Here is a 20,741-nt window from a genome sequence, read left to right on the forward strand (position 1 = left end):
TAAATGTAGTACTTTGTTTTTAGCCAATGTCTACTGTTATTTTATTAAAGAGGTATTGCAGCTATATTAGATTATCCCCTAGCCACAGGATAGGTGATAAGTCTTAGATTGGTGGGGTATTACTGCTGGGACAGTGTACCGCATGGAGACCCTCGAAATGAACAGAGCAGCCAGTTGGACATGCGCGTGGCCACTCCACTAATTGCAGAGTACAGAGTTTGGCTCTCTGGAACGCCCATAGAAATGAATCGAGTGGCCATGTGCATGCCCAGCTGCCTTCCCGGTTCATTTCAGGGGGTTCCATGGAGTACAGGGCCGCTGTTCTCTTGATCACCAACAATCATCTCCTTTCCTGTGGATACGGAATAACTTCATATAACTGGAATAACCCTTTAATATATTATTATAGGGGTCAGAGCTCTAGGTGTTAACACAACTCCAAACCTCCAGCTTCTCTTCACAAGCTTATAAAATTAGATGACAAAACTGGCTGCCTAAAGCCACCCCTAGAGGGAGCTCACGGCACCTGGATTTATACAGCTACATTGAACTCCGTGAAAAATCTCTAGGCAGTGATGAGCTCTTCCCAAGTCAGGAAGCGGCAGTTTAGAGCCTTGCCTCTCACCATGGGGTCCCACAGCAACTGCATGGTCAGCCTCAAGGGAAAGTACACCCCTCAAACCCATTGCAGCATTGTGCAATTCACATTCTGCTCAAAACCCCTTTAAAAAGGAAAACATACGACAAGTCAGTCAGTTGAGCAATTTATTTATATACAAGTTACTGTTGCTGTGAACACAAACCGTTTTAAAAGAAAGCGACTTGCTTTTTTTTTTTTTATACATTAAATTGTTATAGGAATTGATGAGCAGCTGATATCTGATATACCAAATTGTCCTGTCCTAAAACAAAATTATAGTAGTGTTAGCACACAACCAGAGACCACAATTTCCCTGCATGAAAAAATTGACTACAAATAAATACATGTGGCTGGTTAAAACAAAATCAACAGGCCTTCCATATTGTCTTAACCCTTCATCTTTAAATATTAAAGTAACACAAATGAATCCATCGCGCTTTCTAGGTACTGCAGGTGTCTCTGGTTACACTAGGAACTGTGATTTGCAAATGATTGACACACATTTTCTAAAGAAAAAACACTTAAAAAGACTATAGCCAACAAAAAAGTGGGGGAAAATATTCTATTTGCTGCAGATATTTGGAAGAATTCCTACATAAAAACAGCTCCTCAGTACATTCATTGGAGAACATATCCTGAGAAAAAAAAACAATTGTATGTAGTGTCTTAAACCTGACATTTCTTTGGTACAGGGACAGAGTTTAAAAATGTCATCTCTTCCATTTCAAGACCCCAGCATGTCCACATTGTACACAGACCGGTATGAAAGTTGAGAGGTCATATGGCTACCCTACATCATGTGAACAGTCCCCCAGTTGCAGCATTCCTGCTTAGGACACCTGAGAAGACCTGCTTATAGCATTTACAGAGGACCGGACCAGGAGGAGCTTACATATATCTTCCAGTAGGTAATCATCCTGTAGAAACTGTGGAATGTTATATACAAAATGGAATAATCGACCATCACAATATCCTCATGATATATAAACTCATCTAAACAGAGATGAAGATGAGCCATGGCAATGTAGATACATGACTAACTAGTAATTCTACATGCATAGACTCTGGCCACACAAACATTTATAATGCACAGACACAACGACAAGCACTGTCCAGCTTTGCCATTTATACAAATCAAGCCTTTGCCTTAAACTTGGGTAGAGCACATTATTTGAAATATTTCAAAATCACGTCTGTCTTCATTTGAAGTGCTACTGTGAAGTACCATATGGGAAGGAACAGTCTTTAAGAACAGCCAGCTGCTTTAGTCTGTTATACCAATACAGATAGTTTTCATTCCTCAGATGAGATGAGTTGTCGAACGACTGAAGGTATGGTACTTCCTTTCAAACAGGTTCACCATGGAAGGAGAATGGACATGCTGCAAGGGCAAAGAAAATACTTAAGATCAGCACAAAACAAGCAGCACAATATGCCAAGAAGTGCACCGATGGGGATAATGAAGCCGTTCTAAAGAAAGACCAGTGAAACCAGACAGAGATCCAATCTGTGCAGATGTGACCGTGGTGGGGATTTAGCTTTCTTTCCAAGTTTTTATTCAAATGATTTATTTTGCTCCAAAACTAATTTTAATCCGGTACCTGTCCTGACTCCGGATCTAAATCTTAGAACAAGATGTCTTATGTCATGAAGGGGTTAGAAAAGTAATAAAAATGTTAAAGTTTTGAGGGCATATGAAGGTCACCACTTTGCTGCGAGACCCCTAAATAAGGTCTGGTCCAATCAAAGTCACATAATTAGGCCGAATGCACACGGCCATTGTTCACGGCCGTGTGCGGTCCGTGGAACCGCGGCCTGGATTCCTGCTGAGTGCAGGAGCGCAGGGTGTCATTGGTTGCTATGAAGCCGTGCGCTCCCTGCTGCCGCCACAGTACAGTAATACACTGGTACAGATCTATACCAGTGTATTACTGTACTGTGGCGGCAGCAGGGAGTGCATGGAGTCATAGCAACCCATGACGCCGTGCGCTCCTGCACTCAGCAGGAATCCAGGCCGCGGTTCCACGGACCGCTCACGGCCGTGAACAACGGCCGTGTGCATTCGGCCTTAGTTGAATAAGGTCCCCGTGTGCAAAGTGTCACATGATCTGAGTAGAAATGCACTGAAAGGCCGCCCCCCCCCCCCCCATCCCCTCCAAGAACACTACTGAGCAAGTAACAAAGTCCAAGGAGCTCTCCAAAGGGGTAAGAAACAAAGTTGTGTAGAAGTATAGATCACGGGTGGGTAAAAAAAAAAAAAAACTTTGAACATCCCACAGAGCATAATTAAACCCATGATCACATGCAAGGGCAAATTTTTTTGTGGGGCAGTCTGTAGTTTTTATCGATACCATTTTGGTGTGTATATGACTTTTTGACCACCGTTGATAAAAAATGTTGGGGAAGTGAACAAAAAGGGACGAAAAACAAATTTTTTATTTTATTTTCCATTACGGGTTCAGTATATATATTAATTCTGCTGATATTATAATAGTTTGAGGATTCTGGGGTGCATAGGATTTATTTTTATTGTTTAATTTTACTATGGTGAAATGGTGGTGATTTGGAGTTAAATGTTTTTTTTTGTTCAATATTTCGAAACTTTATTATTTTTTTTACGTTACAATTCTTTATAGCCCCACAGGAGGACTGGATGTGTGATCAATAGAACTGCTACCTCGTTCTTGGCGAGGGGAGCCGTTCAAGCCCAGGGAGCGCAGTGCTTCCAGGAAAAGAACTCTCGGACACCATGGGATTGGAAGTAGTTAGCACGTACAAGTACCTGGGAGTAGACTTGGATGACAAATTGTACTGGAGTACTAATACCTTTGCTGTGTTCAAGAAAGGTCAGAAGCGGTTGTACTACTTGAGAAAACTAAGATGGTTTGTAAGGTCTACAAAACTCCTCTGGACATGCTATTGGTCTGTCTAGTGTTATTTTTCACACTGCGGTATGCTGGGGCAATAGCATCAACATGAGTGCACTCAACAAACTGATCAAGAAGGCTGTCTCAGTGGTTGGAGTCAAACTGGAGGTCATGTCAGAAAACGGACACTTAATAAGCTGCTGGCCATTACAGATAATACCTCACACCCTGTGTACACTACTGTAGACAAACAAGCACATTCATTGGAAGAGTGTTACAACTTCCATGTACTAAAGAGCGTCATGCAAGGTTGCTTCTTTGAAGAAAAAAAAAAAAAAAAGGAGATTCAGACTCCTTACTGGTAACTGTAAGAAATCCCTTAGCTGTGTTATCAGAGCAGGAAAAAAAATCTCATTATGGAGTTTAAGACAAAAAGATGTGTGTTATTGTGTTTCGCTCTAACAATTTCCCAATTGTGTGAAAATATGACTAGGTTGGGACAGGTTTTCCGTTTAGGAACGTAACAAGGTTCTCATTCACTAACAAACGAAGAAAATACTTTTAGAAAGTGAAACACAAAACATGCCAGTCTAGAATTGTAAGGCCACAAGTAGACTATAATGACTGATGTACACAACTGTGCTTGGTCCAGGAAACACAGTCCATGTGTCGGCCGCATCTCTTGAACCAACCAAGGCTCCCCTGACCCAAACTGAATGCATCATAGTGTTATATGATACAGTTAGTCCCCAACAAATTGCGGGTCCATTGTAATGTACATGACACGAGTACAATACAAAAGAACTGCAATCAGATAGGAACTGATCACATCAAACACTATGATGCAGTCAGTTTAGGTCAGTCGACAGGGGAGTCGCAGTCGGTCCCAGAAATGCAGCAGACAAGGGCCACGTTTTCGACAGAGCATGGTCGTATGAATCAGCCCTAAGCAAGGTGCAGCAAAGTAGCAGTAGAACATATTCAACTAAAAGTTTTTAAAATCCTTGGAAAGAAAGACTAAAAACAAAATTGTGTCTTAAAGTGTCTTCAATCCCCAATGATGGACAGGTTATCCCCAGTTCTCAGATGAAGTGACAATAGTGATAGTTGTGACACGTACAATCTATGGAGCTCACATGGGTGGTTCACAGCGTGGGCCCCAAATGAATTATCCTAGACTTCTTGCTGCACAAAGACTCTGTGCCCTGGTTATTCTGTTCGTTATATTCTGTAGTAACAATTTTGGGAACATTTCTTTCACTCAGCTGACTAGTAGCATATAAGTGAGGGGTAGACTGGCTTTCTTCTCCTTTCAAAGAGCGAGATATAGAACTCAATATACCACAAGACCTGGGACTCCCATCAAGGGAATTAGATCGATGAACAGTAGTGTGTTTATCTGGTCCATTTAAGTTGAATGTGGAGGAGGAACGTGTAATCTATAAACAGGAATGAATCAAGCATTAAGACAGGAGCCCAGTGGAGAGGGAAAAACACCCTAAAAAAAAAAAAAATCTACAAGGGATGGATGAAACATAATAGGATTTGGAAGTCTCTCAGACCATTCCAGTGACCTAACTTTTTAAATGGCAATAGAAAACTACCCAAAACATTAGGCACCGATAGACTTCCAAGTACAATGGCTAATCAGCCTCTGGGATTTCACCTTCCTCTGGATCAACAAGAATTACTATTTATTTTTTATGTGAAAATCTATTGCTAGAACATGCCTTTACTTGATGGGTGGTGACTGCCAGAACCACAAATGACACTTTTTTTTTTCATTCCAAGCAGCGTTCCTGGCCACAAGCAGTGCAGGGATACAGTAGTTGTTGGCTTTGCAAGGGGTTGCAGCCTTCAGATCCCCACCGATCTTGATGTTATGACATATCCTGGCATACAATGAGGATAGAACACCCCTTTACTTAAAGGGGCTTTCCAAGTTCTTAATGCCGATTACCCATCTTCAGGATAGGTCATCAGCATCTGATCAGTGGAAGTTCCGATGATCTGCTGTTTGAGAAGGCATCGGCACTCAGTAGCGCCAGAGGATAGGTCATCAGTATAACAATACTGGAAAAACCCTTTTAACTGTACATATATAATGTAATACAGATTAGATATGTACAGTTAAAGGGTTTTTCCAGTATTGTTATACTGATGACCTATCCTCTGGCGCTATGGAGTGCCGATGCCTTCTCAAACAGCTGATCATTGGGGGTTCCGCTTGTCGGAACTTCCACTGATCAGATGCTGATGACCTATCCTGAAGATGGGTAACCGGCATTAAGAACTTGGAAAGCCCCTTTAAGTAATTATATATAATTAAATTAGGGAGGAGCACACTACATTTCTAGGGCATTACCAACACCTTCATATAATGTCAGCAAGAAGGTATTTGTACATTTATAAGCAATAGATATATTTTGTCATATTGGTGCTAGCTCCTAAGGGCTTACGAAGCAAGACACTGCAGGATACACACAATTACCTGCAATGCCGTTCATACTGAAAACAATGTCGAATTATAGAGCTGCTGAACCAGTGGAGGAGCTTATGAAGTGATCACTACTAAAAAGGACTGGTATAATGACAGCTGTAAGGAGGAAGCACAGAAGGGGAATATGCTTTACGTACTGCTAGAGAGGTGGTACTTGGCATGCGACTGCTTGCAAATCCCTCCGTGCTTGGACCAGGGCTCCTTGCATCAGGAGTATTATGTGCCATCAGCGCCCTCTGCAGGGCTCTCCTGGGCGTTTTCGAGAAAGAAAATGCTCTTGTAACCTAGAAAAAAAAAAAAAAAAAAAAAAAAAAAAAGATCACTAGAAACATTAAAGACCTGAAAATAAATAAATTTGTAAAATGGACACTACAAGAAAATGCTTATACAAGTACATAGTTTCCACAATGAAGGGTTTAAAAGGTGCTTCGTTAAATCAAATTCAAGATTTTAAGCTGGACAAAAAAAAATAAAAAATTATCTGAACACACACAATGAAATTACTATTCGTGAGGAGCAAGGAAATAAATTTACTTACTTTCTTGGAAGTTTTCTTTATAGCTCGGGATGCTCTGCTCAATGTACTATCCACATCTTTTGTGTTCACTTCTAATGAATCGGGATCAGTAGTATAAATCAAATTTTCCTGTAAAAAAATAAAAATAAAAAATCATGCAAATACAGAAATTGAGATTAGAAAAAGAAATGTCAGAAACAAGTCAATTTTGCAAGAGCCACTGATAAAATAAGATGGTGAATAACATTAAACGTTATTCTCAAATCTATACTGCCATCATGTGGAAGTCTAGAAAACTGCATTAGAAAACCACAGGCAGGATCAACAAACAGATTCATTTCTTTCACAGTAAGGAGGTCTTCAGTATGCTTTCTGCCTGAGATGAACATGTCCTATTCTTGACGCAAAGGCGGACCACAGAGCCACTGAAGTCAACTGGGCCGCAAAATATGGACAGTATCCGTATTTTTAGGAAGGCAAAATACATATGGTATGAATGCAACCTTAGACTTGGTGCACACAAGGAGTTTACATTTCGGCCCATTTTTATTTTTCCCAAAGTAGATTTCACATCAGTTTTCAAAGCTTTCAAAGAGCTGGCAAAGATTTCACTAAAATTTATGCCAGTTTTCTGGAGTAAAAACACAAAAAGTTGCGCGTTTTGGTGGAAAGTGCTGTTTGAGCAAACATTTGTGACTTGTATGCCAGAAAACTGATGTATACAAAAAGTAAAAAATACTCCATTAGAATGCCTCTATTTTATTTCAGTCTGTAAACAAAAATGAGGACTTGTCCCTCTGGGGGACATTCACTTTTTTTAAACTGCAGAATACCAAAAAGGATTATAAACTGCAATTGGGGCATCCATAGAAGGTCCAGTTATGACAGACCCACAATAGCTCTGCAGGTGACTAAAACCTGGCAGATCCGCCATGCCAGGGTTGACTTGGCAACAATGGAGGCAGCAGCATTCACTGCTCAGCAATTAAAGCTCTGTTCTGTGAGCTACAACAGAGGAGACATAAGTGGTTAAAAACAGCAGTCACTCCTCAGGGTCTGAGCTGTAAGATTGAGCCCTGCACTTTACATATATTACAATACACTTCATATTTGTATCAGGATTAAAGAGGGTATCCCATCTCAAGATGGCTTCTTTAACCCATGGCGATCAGCACAATGCGGCTGCTCGTTTACCCCGCATCTGCTGGGTTCATGTAGTATTACATGGTGTCTATACAGGTCTGAAGATGCTCTTTGCAACAGCTTTTCGTTATGGCTCAGAGCGAGGCCTTGAACATGGGACCCCTTGAAATGTAATAGGTCATATTAACCAGATAGGACAACCCCTTTATTTAATTTTGTCCCCGCACAGTAACTTATGTTCACATTCTGTATATCCCATAGCAAGTCTGTGCCCACATCAATGCATGTGGAAGAAGTTAGTTATATTTACATATTTTTACCTATATTACCACCTAAGCAATGCAATACCACAGATCAGGGCTCTCCAACCTGAAGATTTACAGCTGTAGTAAAACTACTCAATACAACAAACCATGAAAGGAATGCTGGTATTTCTAGTCTTACATCGACTGGAGAACCAAAGCTGGGATCTAAACCAGGTATTCCACAAAACTGCGCTTCAGAAAGCAGACGATAGCGGCTTTTACTGTAAAGATCTGCAACACAACAACGCATCAAAAGGGGTTTTCAGAGAGTTTTATACTGATTGGCGGAGGGTGGCAGACTCCCCACCAATCAGCTGTTTGAGAAAGCACTCGCAGCCTTCTCTCTGCTTTTCCTAGGCCAAGTGACGACACATGCATGCATCACGTGGCCTAGGAGCAGCTCAGTCTCATTCAAGTAAATGGGGCTGGGCACAATACCAAACACAGCTGCTATACAGTGTAAAGCCCCAATGCCTTTTCAAAACAGATCATTGGTGGAGCCTGGATGTTGGACCCCCATCGAGCAGTATAAAAAAAAAAACCTTTTAAAAAGGGGATATAGATAGATAAAAAAAAAAAAAAAAAAAATAATATATATATATATATATATATATATATATATATATATATATACAACACACACACACACATATACATATATATATACATATACACATACACACACACTGCAGCAGTGAGCAGGTGTAATAACATCCCGTTCACTTGTAGTATTCACTTGAAGTGAATGGGACAGCTCAGGCGTAATGACACTGCTCACCACTGTGGTTGCGACAGCGGGCAGGCAAACCATGAAGAGAAGGCTCGTACAGCCGCTGCTTTCTCTTCAAACAGCTGATTGGTGGGGCTACTGGGAGTCCACCCCACAGAGACCTGATATTCCTGACCGAGTATAGGTCATCAATATAAATAAAGAGCACCCTTTTAAGTTCATCCTTAAAGGGGTTGTCCCACTTCATAAAATAGGTTTTATCTAATCTATTTACCCCCACACAACATATCTTCCTATCCATGTTATTATCCAAAAGCTACCTTTCATTCAAAAAATCATGTAAAGCGATTCCTTTGTTGTTTTCTGTATCCCATGGATACGGCCTCTTTCGTCCGGCCGCATCGCTGTGCCGCGCCTGCGCACAACGGCTGAACAAGTACTCGGGCCGCCTCTCCATTCCTACAAGTACGCGCACGCCCGCGCATGCGCAAATACAGCAGGCGGGTGCCGGAATCAAATAGCCGGCACCCGACCTCTATGACAGGGAGCGGGACCTTAGGGGTTAACTGCCGCTGATCGCAGCCCCCTATCATAGAGGTCGGGTGCCGGCTATTTCACTCCGGCACCCACCTCCTGCATTTGTATTAACATTGGTGGCGCAGTGCGCCCCCCCCCCCCCCAGTATAATATACATTCAGTGCGGCCACCCCCCCCCCCCCCCAGTATAATATACATTCAGTGCGGCCACCCCCCCCCCCCCAGTATAATATACATTCAGTGCGGCCACCCCCCCCAGTATAATATACATTCAGTGCGGCCACCCCCCCCCCAGTATAATATACATTCAGTGCGGACCCCCCCAGTATAATATACATTGGTGGCGCAGTGGGAAGTGCCAATGAGGGTTAAAAAAATAAATAAAAAATTAACTCACCTCCTCCAATTGTTCGCGCAGCTGCCGGTCTCCTGTTCTATCTTTAGGACCTGTGAAAGGACCTTTGGTGACGTCACTGAGCTAATCACATGGTCCATTACCATGGTGATGGATCATATGATGTACCATGTGATGACCACAGTGATGTCACCAAAGGTCCTTTCACAGGTCCTAAAGATAGAACAGGAGACCGGCAGCTGCGCGAACAATTGGAGGAGGTGAGTTAATTTTTTATTTATTTTTTTAACCCTCATTGGCACTTCCCACTGCGCCACCAATGTATATTATACTGGGGGGGTCCGCACTGAATGTATATTATACTGGGGGGGGGGTGGCCGCACTGAATGTATATTATACTGGGGGGGGTGGCCGCACTGAATGTATATTATACTGGGGGGGGGGGTGGCCGCACTGAATGTATATTATACTGGGGGGGGGGTGGCCGCACTGAATGTATATTATACTGGGGGGGGGGGTGGCCGCACTGAATGTATATTATACTGGGGGGGGGGGTGGCCGCACTGAATGTATATTATACTGGGGGGGGGGGCGGCCGCACTGAATGTATATTATACTGGGGGGGGGGGGGCGCACTAAATGTATATTATACTGGGGGGGGGGGGGCCGCACTCAATGTTTATTATACTGGGGGGGGGGCGGGACCTCACATACGGCTCCATGTGGATGACCTCATACACATGAACGAGCACGCAGGGTGAGTCATGAGGAGGCGTGGCCTTCACTCAACTGCCTGAGAACCAGGAAGTTATCAGGACATCTACTGCTGATAAGATTAAAAAAGCAAAGTGGGACAACCCCTTTAAGCTATGGTCAGTTAGAGCGACATCTTTCTGTTCACTATGCACTGTACACAGAATCTGTCTTATGCGAGTAGGTCCTTTTATTCTCTGCTCTCACTAGACTTTATCCATGTTTCCTTTTTTTAATCTTTACCATTTTCAACCTGATGTTAAACATAAAAAAAAGCACATCACAAACAGCAGTATCAGAGTCATTACATTTCATAAACCGCACAGACACTTATGGGTCTGCTGCCCCTCTGGCATAGATTGTTCCTTCCCTAGGTGGGTCAGCTGTGTACATTCAAAATGACTTACTACCCATCCACACCTCGGGGCACTGTGGGCAATACTGCAGAATAAAAAAAAAAAAATAGATCTGTTTTTCTGCCAGCTTCCACTAGTACGTGCAAGATTTAGAAGTTAAAAGGCCAACCTACTGTTACAGGAAACTCTTACAAATCAAGGCTAAAAGTCTGAAAGCACAATTTCTAGTCACAGCGGGTGCACAATATGTATAACTCTAAGGACCGAATACAATGTATGCAGAGCGGATTTCTATTACAGAACATACCAAGGGATTGAAATCTTGACGTTCTAGCACACTCACACTGATGTACTTGAGTTTGGCGTTTATGTCAATGAGCCCATAAAGTTCATGTTCATGTACTTGTGCCTATTAAAGCTCTGTACAACCACAGCAATAATACTGTGCCTACAGGCGTGTACGGTGCCCCAAAGCAATTGCTTATGACTCCAACCTCCTACAAAGGCTTTTTAGGGCTGTTTCACACGAACGAGTCCATTGCGGGAATCGCGCTCCATGTGGGTGTGATCCTCCGCTCTGGACTTGCAGGAGCGCACGGCATTATCGTGATTTATAATGCTATGTGCCTCTGCATGGCCTTTTTTCCACAGAATCGGTGACATAAAGCTGTCAGTATGATTCTGTAGAAATGAGGTCAAGCAGAGGCACATAGCATTATAAATCATGATAATGCCGTGCACTCCAAGTCCAGAGCGGAGGATCACACTCACATGGAGCGTAATTCCCAAAATGGACTCGCTAGTGTGAAACAGCCCTTACTGTATTCGGAATTATTGCAACAGTGAAACCTACTGTCAGCAAGAAGGGAAGTGCTCCCTCATTATGAGTCAGTTAGGGAAGTGGAATTTTCTGTTTTTGCTTTTCCATTTTTCACTCCAAGCATTCCTAGAGCCATAACTTATTTTTCTATTCACATAGCTGTATGATGGCTTTTTTTTTTCCCCCGTAGGGACAAGTACTTTCCAATGGCTCCATTTAATGCTTGTTCAACAGGCAATTGGCAGCAGTATTACACTGTCAGATCGTTGACTAGCAAAAGCTAGCGAATGCTCGTTAGCAATGGTCTGCCAAAAAATAAATAAAAATTGAGCAGTGTAATACAGGCTTAAAGGGGTTCTGCAGTTTGTTTAAACTGACGATCTATCCTCTGGATAGATCAGCTTCTGATCGGCAGGGATCCGACACCCGGACCCCCGTCGATCAGATGTTTGAGAAGGCAGAGCCGCAGCCTTCTTGTCGTTTACCGCTGGCTCAGTGACGTCACGACTAGTATCAACTTGCCAGGGCGGGATAAGCTCCATTCAAGTGAACGGAGCTTAGCCACGCCCAGGCAAGTTGATACTAGTGGTGACGTCACTGGGCCACTGGTAAACAAACAGTGAGAAGGCCACGGTGCCTTCTCGAACAGCTGATCGGCGGGGGTTCCGGGTGTCGGACCCCTGACGAACAGATGCTGATGATCTATCCAGAGGATAGATCATCTCAGTTTAAACACACTGCAGAACCCTGTTAAGAAGCTCATTAAAATTGCTTCTCTATAGATTGCAATGAATTGGTAAAGCAATTTAGTGCTCTATTGCCATGTTCTTATGGAGCCCTGCCACTTGCAGGGCATCATAGGAACTACAACTCCAAATGCACTGTGTGAGGGGTTAAGGTCAGCAATCAGCGCCATCGCCGGTGACATTAAGTGGACCCAAACAGAAAAAAAGTGAGACAGCTATACAAGATTTATTACAAGTTTTAATACTCTATGGAGACAATTACAGCCAATTCTCAAAAAGCATTGGCAAGTTCTGCAAACGGATAGAGATTTGAGAGGGCCGATTTCTAAAGAGCCTCTAATCACTTGGAAGAGATCTAGAAATCTGAGGGATATTGTGACAAGGAGCAACTATGTGGCTCCCGGAAATGGTGGTCTTTTGTGTGACAAGGGCACGAAATGGGGCTCCTTTCCATGTGGCGGTTGTTCTGCTTGCTGCTATATGATTAGATCTGAGACCTTTTTGAAGTCACACAGAGGGATAGAGAATTTCATATAGTGCATTACATCTCCTGTAGCACAGAGGCAGTTGTTTACTACGTAGAATGCCCATGTGGCCTCATTTATATAGGGATGACAACTAGAGCCCTAAAGATTAGAGTCTTGGAACATATATGGGATATCAAAGCAGAAGGGGGAATTAGCAATCTTGACAAATTGAAAAAACTGAAGCCTATTTCCAAACACTTCAGGGGGGCCCACAATAGCAACCTAAAGGGGATCTTTAGAGGGATTGACCGGGTGAGACTGGGGATAAGAGGAGGAGACACTAAGTGCCTCCTCCAAAAAGAAACAAACAAGGTGGATGGTATTGCTCAATACAGTGGCACCTCAAGGGCTAAATGAGGCTCTCAGCTTCAATCTTTTTTTTTTTTTAAGCGTTTTTTTTCATGTGTTTGTTTATATTTTATATTATATTGTATTTTTATTTTAGTTTTATCCTTTTGGAATTTTGCCTAGTGAAACTTTCTTTTTGAGGCCGAAATATCTGGACAGCTGGAACTCCAGTATACTAATATGTACATCTATTGAGTATCCACTTAAAGGGGGTTGTCCGAGTTATGAAAAAAAAAAAATATAGCACTGAAAATCTGATATATAAAACTGAGCTAAGCAAGTTTTATGCAAAAAATAATTTTATATATATATATATATATATATATATATATATATATATATATATATATATATATATATATATATAATTTATTTTTTATTTTTCCTCAGTCCCCTGGTTCTTTTCTGGCCCTTTGTTTACATGCAATAAAAACAATCTCTGCCCCTCCCCCTGCTCTGCTAAGGGAGTGAATACAAGAGCTTCCCTGAGCGACATGTATGCCTGCTGGGAGACTCAGCAGCATGTTGTATGTGTAGGACTACAAGTCCCAGCTGTATAATGACACTGCTAAGGGAGTGGATACAAGAGCTGCCCTGAGTGCTGGGAGAATCAACAGCAACTTGTACGTGTAGAACTACAAATCCCAGCTGTATGACGACACTGCAAATACACATAGGATCTTCCCCCTACCTTCTTGTGCAATGCTCTCTCTAGTATATCAGCTCCAGTGCCCAGCATTGTCTCCTCACTGCCTGCAGAGCTGTGCAGCTGAAGGGGTTAAGAATCCTAGCAGAGAGTAGACGGCAGTGAAGGAAAGGGGGGGGGGGGGGCATGGCCAGCACAGTGACAGCTTGTTTACAGAATTGTAAACAACCTTAATCAGAGCAGGGAGAGAAGCTGACATCACAGGTCATGTGACCCTCAGTGAAATCTGAGAAACCAGCCACTGGGGATAAAGTGAGTTAATTGGAAAGCTGTTCTATTTGCTTAGGCCTCTTTCACACTTGCGTTGTCCGGATCCGGCGTGTACTCCACTTGCCAGAATTACACGCCGGATCCGGAAAAACGTAAGTGTACAAAAAGCATTTGAAGACGGATCAATCTTCAAAATGCTTTCAGTGTTACTATGGCAGCCAGGACGCTATTAAAGTCCTGGTTGCCATAGTAGTAGTGGGGAGAGGGGGAGCAGTATACTTACAGTCCGTGCGGCTCCCGGGGCGCTCCAGAATGACGTCAGAGCGCCCCATGCGCATGGATGACGTGCCATGCGATCACGTGATCCATGCGCATGGGGCGCTCTGACGTCATTCTGGAGCGCCCCGGGAGCCGCACGGACGGTAAGTATACTGCTCCCCCGCTCCCCACTACACTTTACCATGGCTGCCAGGACTTTAGCGTCCCGTTACGGAACTGAAGACATCCTGATGCATCCTGAACGGATTTCACTCCATTCAGAATTCATTAGGATAAAACTGATCAGGATTCTTCCGGCATAGAGCCCCGACGACTGAACTCTATGCCGGAAGAAAAGAACGCAAGTGTGAAAGAGCCCTTAGTTAGGAACATAGAAAGAACAAAAAAAAATAAATAAAATAATTCTGATAACCAATTAAAACCAAGGCTGCAACCATTAATCAACGTTATCGATAATGGGATTCGTTGTCAACGAATCCAGTTATCGAATAATCGGCCAATTCGTTGCTATGCGGGCGGGAGCGGGTGGTCAGGCGCTATATGCCTGCGGGTCCTTGAACTTTAGATCACCGCATCTTTATTACCTTACAATGAAGCTCCAGTAACCGGCAGAGCGGGCGGCGGTGTAACGTCACTTACTCACGTGACGCGCATGCTCTGCCTGCTTTATTCATAAAGTAGGTGGAGCAGGCGCGTCACGTGAGTAAGTGACGTTATGTCGCCGCCAGCTCTGCCTGTTACTGGAGCTTCATTGTAAGGTAAAAGAAGATGCGCTGATTTAAAGTAAAGTTACCGCCGGTTAAGGGATACTGCTGTGAGCGGACGGGCCAGGGCTGTTATGGGGAGGGGGATCTGTGGATGACAATGCTATGGGGGAGATCTGTGGATGACACATATAGCATAAGATGTGCCATCCACAGGTCGCCCCCCCCCCCCCCCCCCCCGCCCATAACAGTGCCATCCACAGGTCCCCCCCCGGCCATAACAGTGCCATCCACAGGTCCCCCCCCGGCCATAACAGTGCCATCCACAGGTCCCCCCCCCCCCTATAACAGTGCCATCCACAGGTCCCCCCCCCCCCCCCTATAACAGTGCCATCCACAATTTTTCAAGAAAATGATATAAACCCTTTGTCATTTTGGTGTTTTTTCCTCCCGATTAAATCGATGAAATTATCGACAACTAATGATTTGGATCAACAAAAATAGTGGAGGTCTTTTAGATCATCTGTATTGTAATGCATTGCCTGTTAGTGTATTACACAGAGTAAGGCCTCTTTCACACGACCGCATGGCTTTTTCTGTGTTTTGCTGGCCGTTTTTCATGGATCCGTGGTTCCGTTTTTGTTTCCATGGTGTTTCAATTTCTGTTCCGTTTTTTCATATGGCATATACAGTATACATCAATTATATAGAAAAAATTGGGCTGGACATAATTTTCAAAAGATGCTTCCGCAAAAACAACGGATACAGAAGACATATGGATGCATTTCCGCATGTGTTCCGTTTTTTTGTGGACCCATTGACTTTAATGGAGCCATGGAACGTGATTTGAGGGCAATAATAGGACATGTTCTATCTTTCAACTAAACGGAAAAACGGAAATACGGAAACTGAATGCATACGGAGTACATTCAGTTTTTTCGCGGAACCATTGAAATGAATGGTTCCGTATATGGACTGCAAAAAACGGACCGTAAACGAAACGAAAAAAAAAAAAAAAAAAAGGTTGTGTGAAAGAGGCCTCTGCACAGCATCGGGCTGCCTTCTCACCCATCGGGTCCCCACCACAGCAGCACGGGGACCCGATGAGCTCCCTCATCCGCAGCAAACCCCTTTATGTCCCGGTCAGCGCTGACCGCAGCATAGAAGGGGTTAATGCGCCGGCAGTGTTTTCACCGATGCAGGCGCATACAGCGGGGGTCTGGCTAACAGGAACAGCCGGTCCCCTGTAGCTGATCGGGCAGGCACCGATTCAATCTTTAGCGGCATTGCTATTTTTCTGGACAAAGTCCTGCGAGGCTTTTCAACAGGTGGGTCTTCCTACATACAAGACACATCAGATTTTCTTGTCAAGCTTCAGGGTATTGATCTATCATAGGTGCCTTCAGTGTGACTTGCATCATTCGATGTCACGTCACTATATACTTCGATAGTGCACGAGAGGGGGATCCAGGCAGTGGAGAAAATGTTAATGATGTCCTCATATACTCCACAGGCTTCCGAATTCATCATTGATTTGCTCAAAATTGTGCTACAATACAACTATTTTTTGTTTAGAGATACATTTTTATCTGCAACAGCGTGGTGTGGCAATGGGGTCACACGTGGCCCCCACCTACGCAAATATTTTTATGCGTTGTTATGAGGAAGATGTCGTCTATTTATCCCACCACTTCAAACATGTACTGAGGTGGTGGAGATACATCGATGACATCTTCCTCATATGGACAGGTTCTGAGGCTGAATTGGTAGATTTCCATAGCTTTCTTAACAGCCATTATCCGGATCTGCAGTTTACCCTCATTCACTCCACGACTGAGATCCAGTTTTTAGACACTAAAGTGGTGTTTAAAGAAGGAGTACTATATACCGAATTATATACAAAACCCACTGATACCAACACTTTGCTTCGCTTCAACAGCTCTCACCCAAGGAAAATGATTCAATCATTGCCCTTCTCCCAGTTCCTTAGGGTATAGTGTCGGATGAGACTAAATTAGACGAGACCCTGGACTCTATGGAGTGCATAACCTGGAAAGGGCGGATTTATTGACAAAACGGAAAGCTGTCCGCAAGGCGGACAGAATTCTGTTTGTTTCTGTATACAGTGAGCACAGCTCCTCAGTCAATAGGATCTTGAAGAAGCATTGGGGCCTATTAGGCTCATGCTTCAGGGAAATCCCAGAATTTCAACGTCCACCTCTTCTCTCCTACCGTCGATCCAGAAATTTAGAGGATCAGTTAGTCAAAGCTGACATTGGCTCAAAAGGGCCTCTGAGACAGATCACGTTAAAACAATCGGGCTTGGGTTGTTATCCCTGCCTCAATTGCGTTAACTGCAAATATATCCGTAAGGGGAGGAATTTTATACATCCTGGCACTGGTGAATCTTTTCAAATTTCATTTCACCTAACCTGTGACTCCAGTTATGTCGTCTATGTACCATCCTGCCCATGTAATCTATTGTATGTAGGCGAGACGACTACTGAATTCAAGATTCGCCTCAATAATCATCGCTTGAGTATCCGGAAAAAACGGTTGGATTTACCGGTATCCAAGCATTTTACGGAAGTTAAACATAGAGAATGCGACCTGAGATGTTGGATAGTGGACCATATTCCTCAATTCGTACTAAAACGTAGAGAGCTTAACTGGATTCACAGGTTGGGCAGCTTGAAACCTTATGGTTTAAATGTAGAATACAATTTCGGGGATGTTCTGTAGGGATGGCTTGCCTCCTGTGTTAGGATGGATGCTACTAGGTGTTACGTGTATACACTTAGAGAGTTATATAACTAAATTTTTCTCGCAATAATATAACATTGTTTTTTCTGCTTTTTACACAGATCACCTACACTTCACTGCAGGAGGAATGGCAAGTCTGGTTGGGGTGATCGCAGCATACCGGACAGGAGAGGGTTATTTTTAATGCTCTGTCCTCCATCTTTGATTCTTCACTCTATTTTGATGTTTTTACTATATTTCTGTATACACTGCATATTGCTTAGTCTGGCAAGCACCGTGGGATTGGTAGCCTGAGTGATACGGTTTTCACACGTTACCTACACTCTGTGGCATCTGTGTGCCCACAAGAGGAGATCCCTCTCGGGTAAGATGGCGGCTCAGTAATCCTAGTGAGGTCTCTGCATGGACCGTGGTTTCCGTGGTCATGACATGGCTTCACCTGGACAGTACACATGGACACCCTGTTCTCTAGGGAGCCCTTGTCTTTCTGAGCTGTCCATACCTGTTATAGTGTGGGTTGGATGCGCTACACTGAGTGTTATGATACATGAGCATCTCTCCATGAAGCAAGATGGCGCCGACAGTAGGATTTTGTTTACTGAGCATGCGCCTGGAGATAGACGTCCAGACTCAGGAAGATGACGCTGAAGCTTAGCCTGACTACACCGGACGCCTCCTGCACACATATCCCCGATTGGTGCTGCGCGACATCTGCGCAATGAATAGTAAACAAACGCTGAGTAGCGGCATGACAGGTATCACCTCGCCTTTTAGGTATGTCTGCTTGATCACCCCTCCTCTCTGCTTCTTCCCCCTGTAAAGGTATATCAGATCAAAACGCACTGATCGATTAGTTTGGTGGTTCTGACTGACACTTTCGTTATTTATTCATAGTCACATTGTATAGGACATGTATGACACATGTATCTTCTCATTTGATTTGCACTTTGATTACATTGTTTAACACATGACTGTCACGATCTGTAACACACCCACTGGGTGGAGTGTGATCACATGTTGGATATGCTAATTGATTCACTTGTATATAATGCTGTGATTTGAGTTGTACCTTTGCTTGAAAAAGGCTCAAGTGTAGAGCAGATACGTTGCACCACCTGGGTGAATAAAGGTTCGCTTACTTTTATCCATTGGAGTGCCGCCCGTTTTTCTGGATTTATACATTGGGGTAAGAAGCCTATTCCCCCTGGGACGTGCACCCCGATGACAGGAAACACATTATAGAGCAGGAGGAGCTGACCATATTACCGGGATTCTTATCAAAGGGATTCTGTATAAATGATGAATTTTTTGGTTATTCTATGCTTAGAGTCCTGTAGGTTGTCCTCCTCACTACCCAACATCTCGGTGTACAGCGTTACTTTTGTAAGTGTACAAACACTGATAAGACAGCCCAATGACGTAAATTTACTGCATTTTTGCCTTATAAGACGCACTGGGCCATAAGACGCACCTAGGTTTTAGAGGAGGACAGTAAGAAAAAAGAAAAAATAAAATTTAAATTTCACCCCAGCTCCCCAATATTAATAAGACCACAGCTCAGACCCCAATGTGAATGACCCCCAATCAGACCTCAGATCAGCCCCCAGCCAAATGTATAATCAGCCCCCCCCAGCTATTATTCAGCAGCCCCTCCAGCCTTAGATCACAAAATAAATAAACCACTTACCACTCCTGCTCCTGGACACCACTGCTCCTTCTCTTCCAGCGAGATCCTCTTCATCCTGCCGTCGGCTGTGCTGTGAACTGGCGCGCAGCTTGAGGTCACAGAGCGCCCTCACGCTGTGTGTAGCCACTGCACAGCTGACGACCAGGAAGCGGTGAGTACAGAGCCTTAACCGCTTCCTGGTCCTCCAGTACTAATGAGCACCCCCATAGGACGTGGGGTGAAAAATATGGTATCTTTTTCCATAAAACTATATCAATCTGCTCAGCTCCTCCTGCTGCATAATATTGTACCCAAGGATCAGACTGTGTTTAATGTGACACACTCACTTTAAAAATGGCAGAGAAAGCTCCATATTCTTAACTACCAGCAGTTCTTGAATGCACTTGTATTGCAACAGAAAGAAAGGGAAAAAAAAAAAAAAAAACACGCTACTTACAGCATCTGCCTTACAAATAGTGTTGGCTATGTGCCGGCATAACATCCTCAGCCAATCCACCTTCAGAGGCTCCTCCGTTGTCAGCTGGAAGCTAAATAACTGGTTTGTCTGTTCTGTTGGGGGTCGCACTACCAATGCAAACGCGTTATGGCATTCTGCAAATCCAAACAAACACAGTCAGTTTTATGATGCTGATGCTGTACATTGTTACTCAAACACACAAACCATGGGGGAGATTTATCAAAACTAGATACCAAAAGGAGCTCTGAAAAATAAAGGTGACTGGTTGTTAGGGGCAACCAAGCAGATTTCCATTTACACGAATTTTGATAAATCTCCCCCCATGTTTTTGACATGTATGGACTTCTGTGTTTTATCTCCTCCTTCTGAAATAAAACACAGAGAAACAATTTACAGCTTATTAAGGCACAGTAGCACGCCGCGGCGGACAGTACAGAGACAGCACTCAAGCGTGAACAATTCTGCACAGTCTGGAAACTCAGATATAGAATGTACTCTTAGCTGGGTAACCATGCAGCAGTATATAACTACTCTGGGTCTTGCTGTTAATTCACCGCAGTTCTCATAACGGCAGATGGGCACACTACGCCGACATGCTGTGCCCAGAGAAACTGTTATCGCTAGATATTTGCTTCAATAGTAAAACCTAAGAGCTTCATATAGCTTATTACTAGACGTCCATAGTCACAGAATTTCTGTAGTCTAGAGAATTTCACAACTTATCTTTTACTATTTCCAATAATATATTGAGCGGGCATAAGACAAGGGCTTATCTAGAAATTTGAAGAAGA

General features: G+C 43.4%; 1 protein-coding gene across 3 annotated transcripts in view; it reads right to left on the bottom strand.

Annotated features, from left to right (window-relative positions):
• Nucleotides 1–758: 758 nt before the first annotated feature.
• Nucleotides 759–20,741, bottom strand: part of ECT2 (epithelial cell transforming 2) — a 98,792-nt gene continuing 78,809 nt past the window's right edge. For all 3 annotated transcript variants that reach the window (XM_044291405.1, XM_044291403.1, XM_044291404.1), the window contains 4 exons: nt 19,930–20,084; nt 6,546–6,653; nt 6,145–6,291; nt 759–2,021 (listed from right to left, as the gene is read on the bottom strand). In XM_044291405.1, the coding sequence (XP_044147340.1) occupies nt 1,941–2,021; nt 6,145–6,291; nt 6,546–6,653; nt 19,930–20,084 (491 nt within the window). In that variant the 3' untranslated portion in view covers nt 759–1,940. The remainder of the gene's footprint in view (nt 2,022–6,144; nt 6,292–6,545; nt 6,654–19,929; nt 20,085–20,741) is intronic.

The sequence above is a fragment of the Bufo gargarizans genome, chromosome 4, assembly GCF_014858855.1.
Source record: "Bufo gargarizans isolate SCDJY-AF-19 chromosome 4, ASM1485885v1, whole genome shotgun sequence".
NCBI classification, from domain to species: domain Eukaryota; kingdom Metazoa; phylum Chordata; class Amphibia; order Anura; family Bufonidae; genus Bufo; species Bufo gargarizans.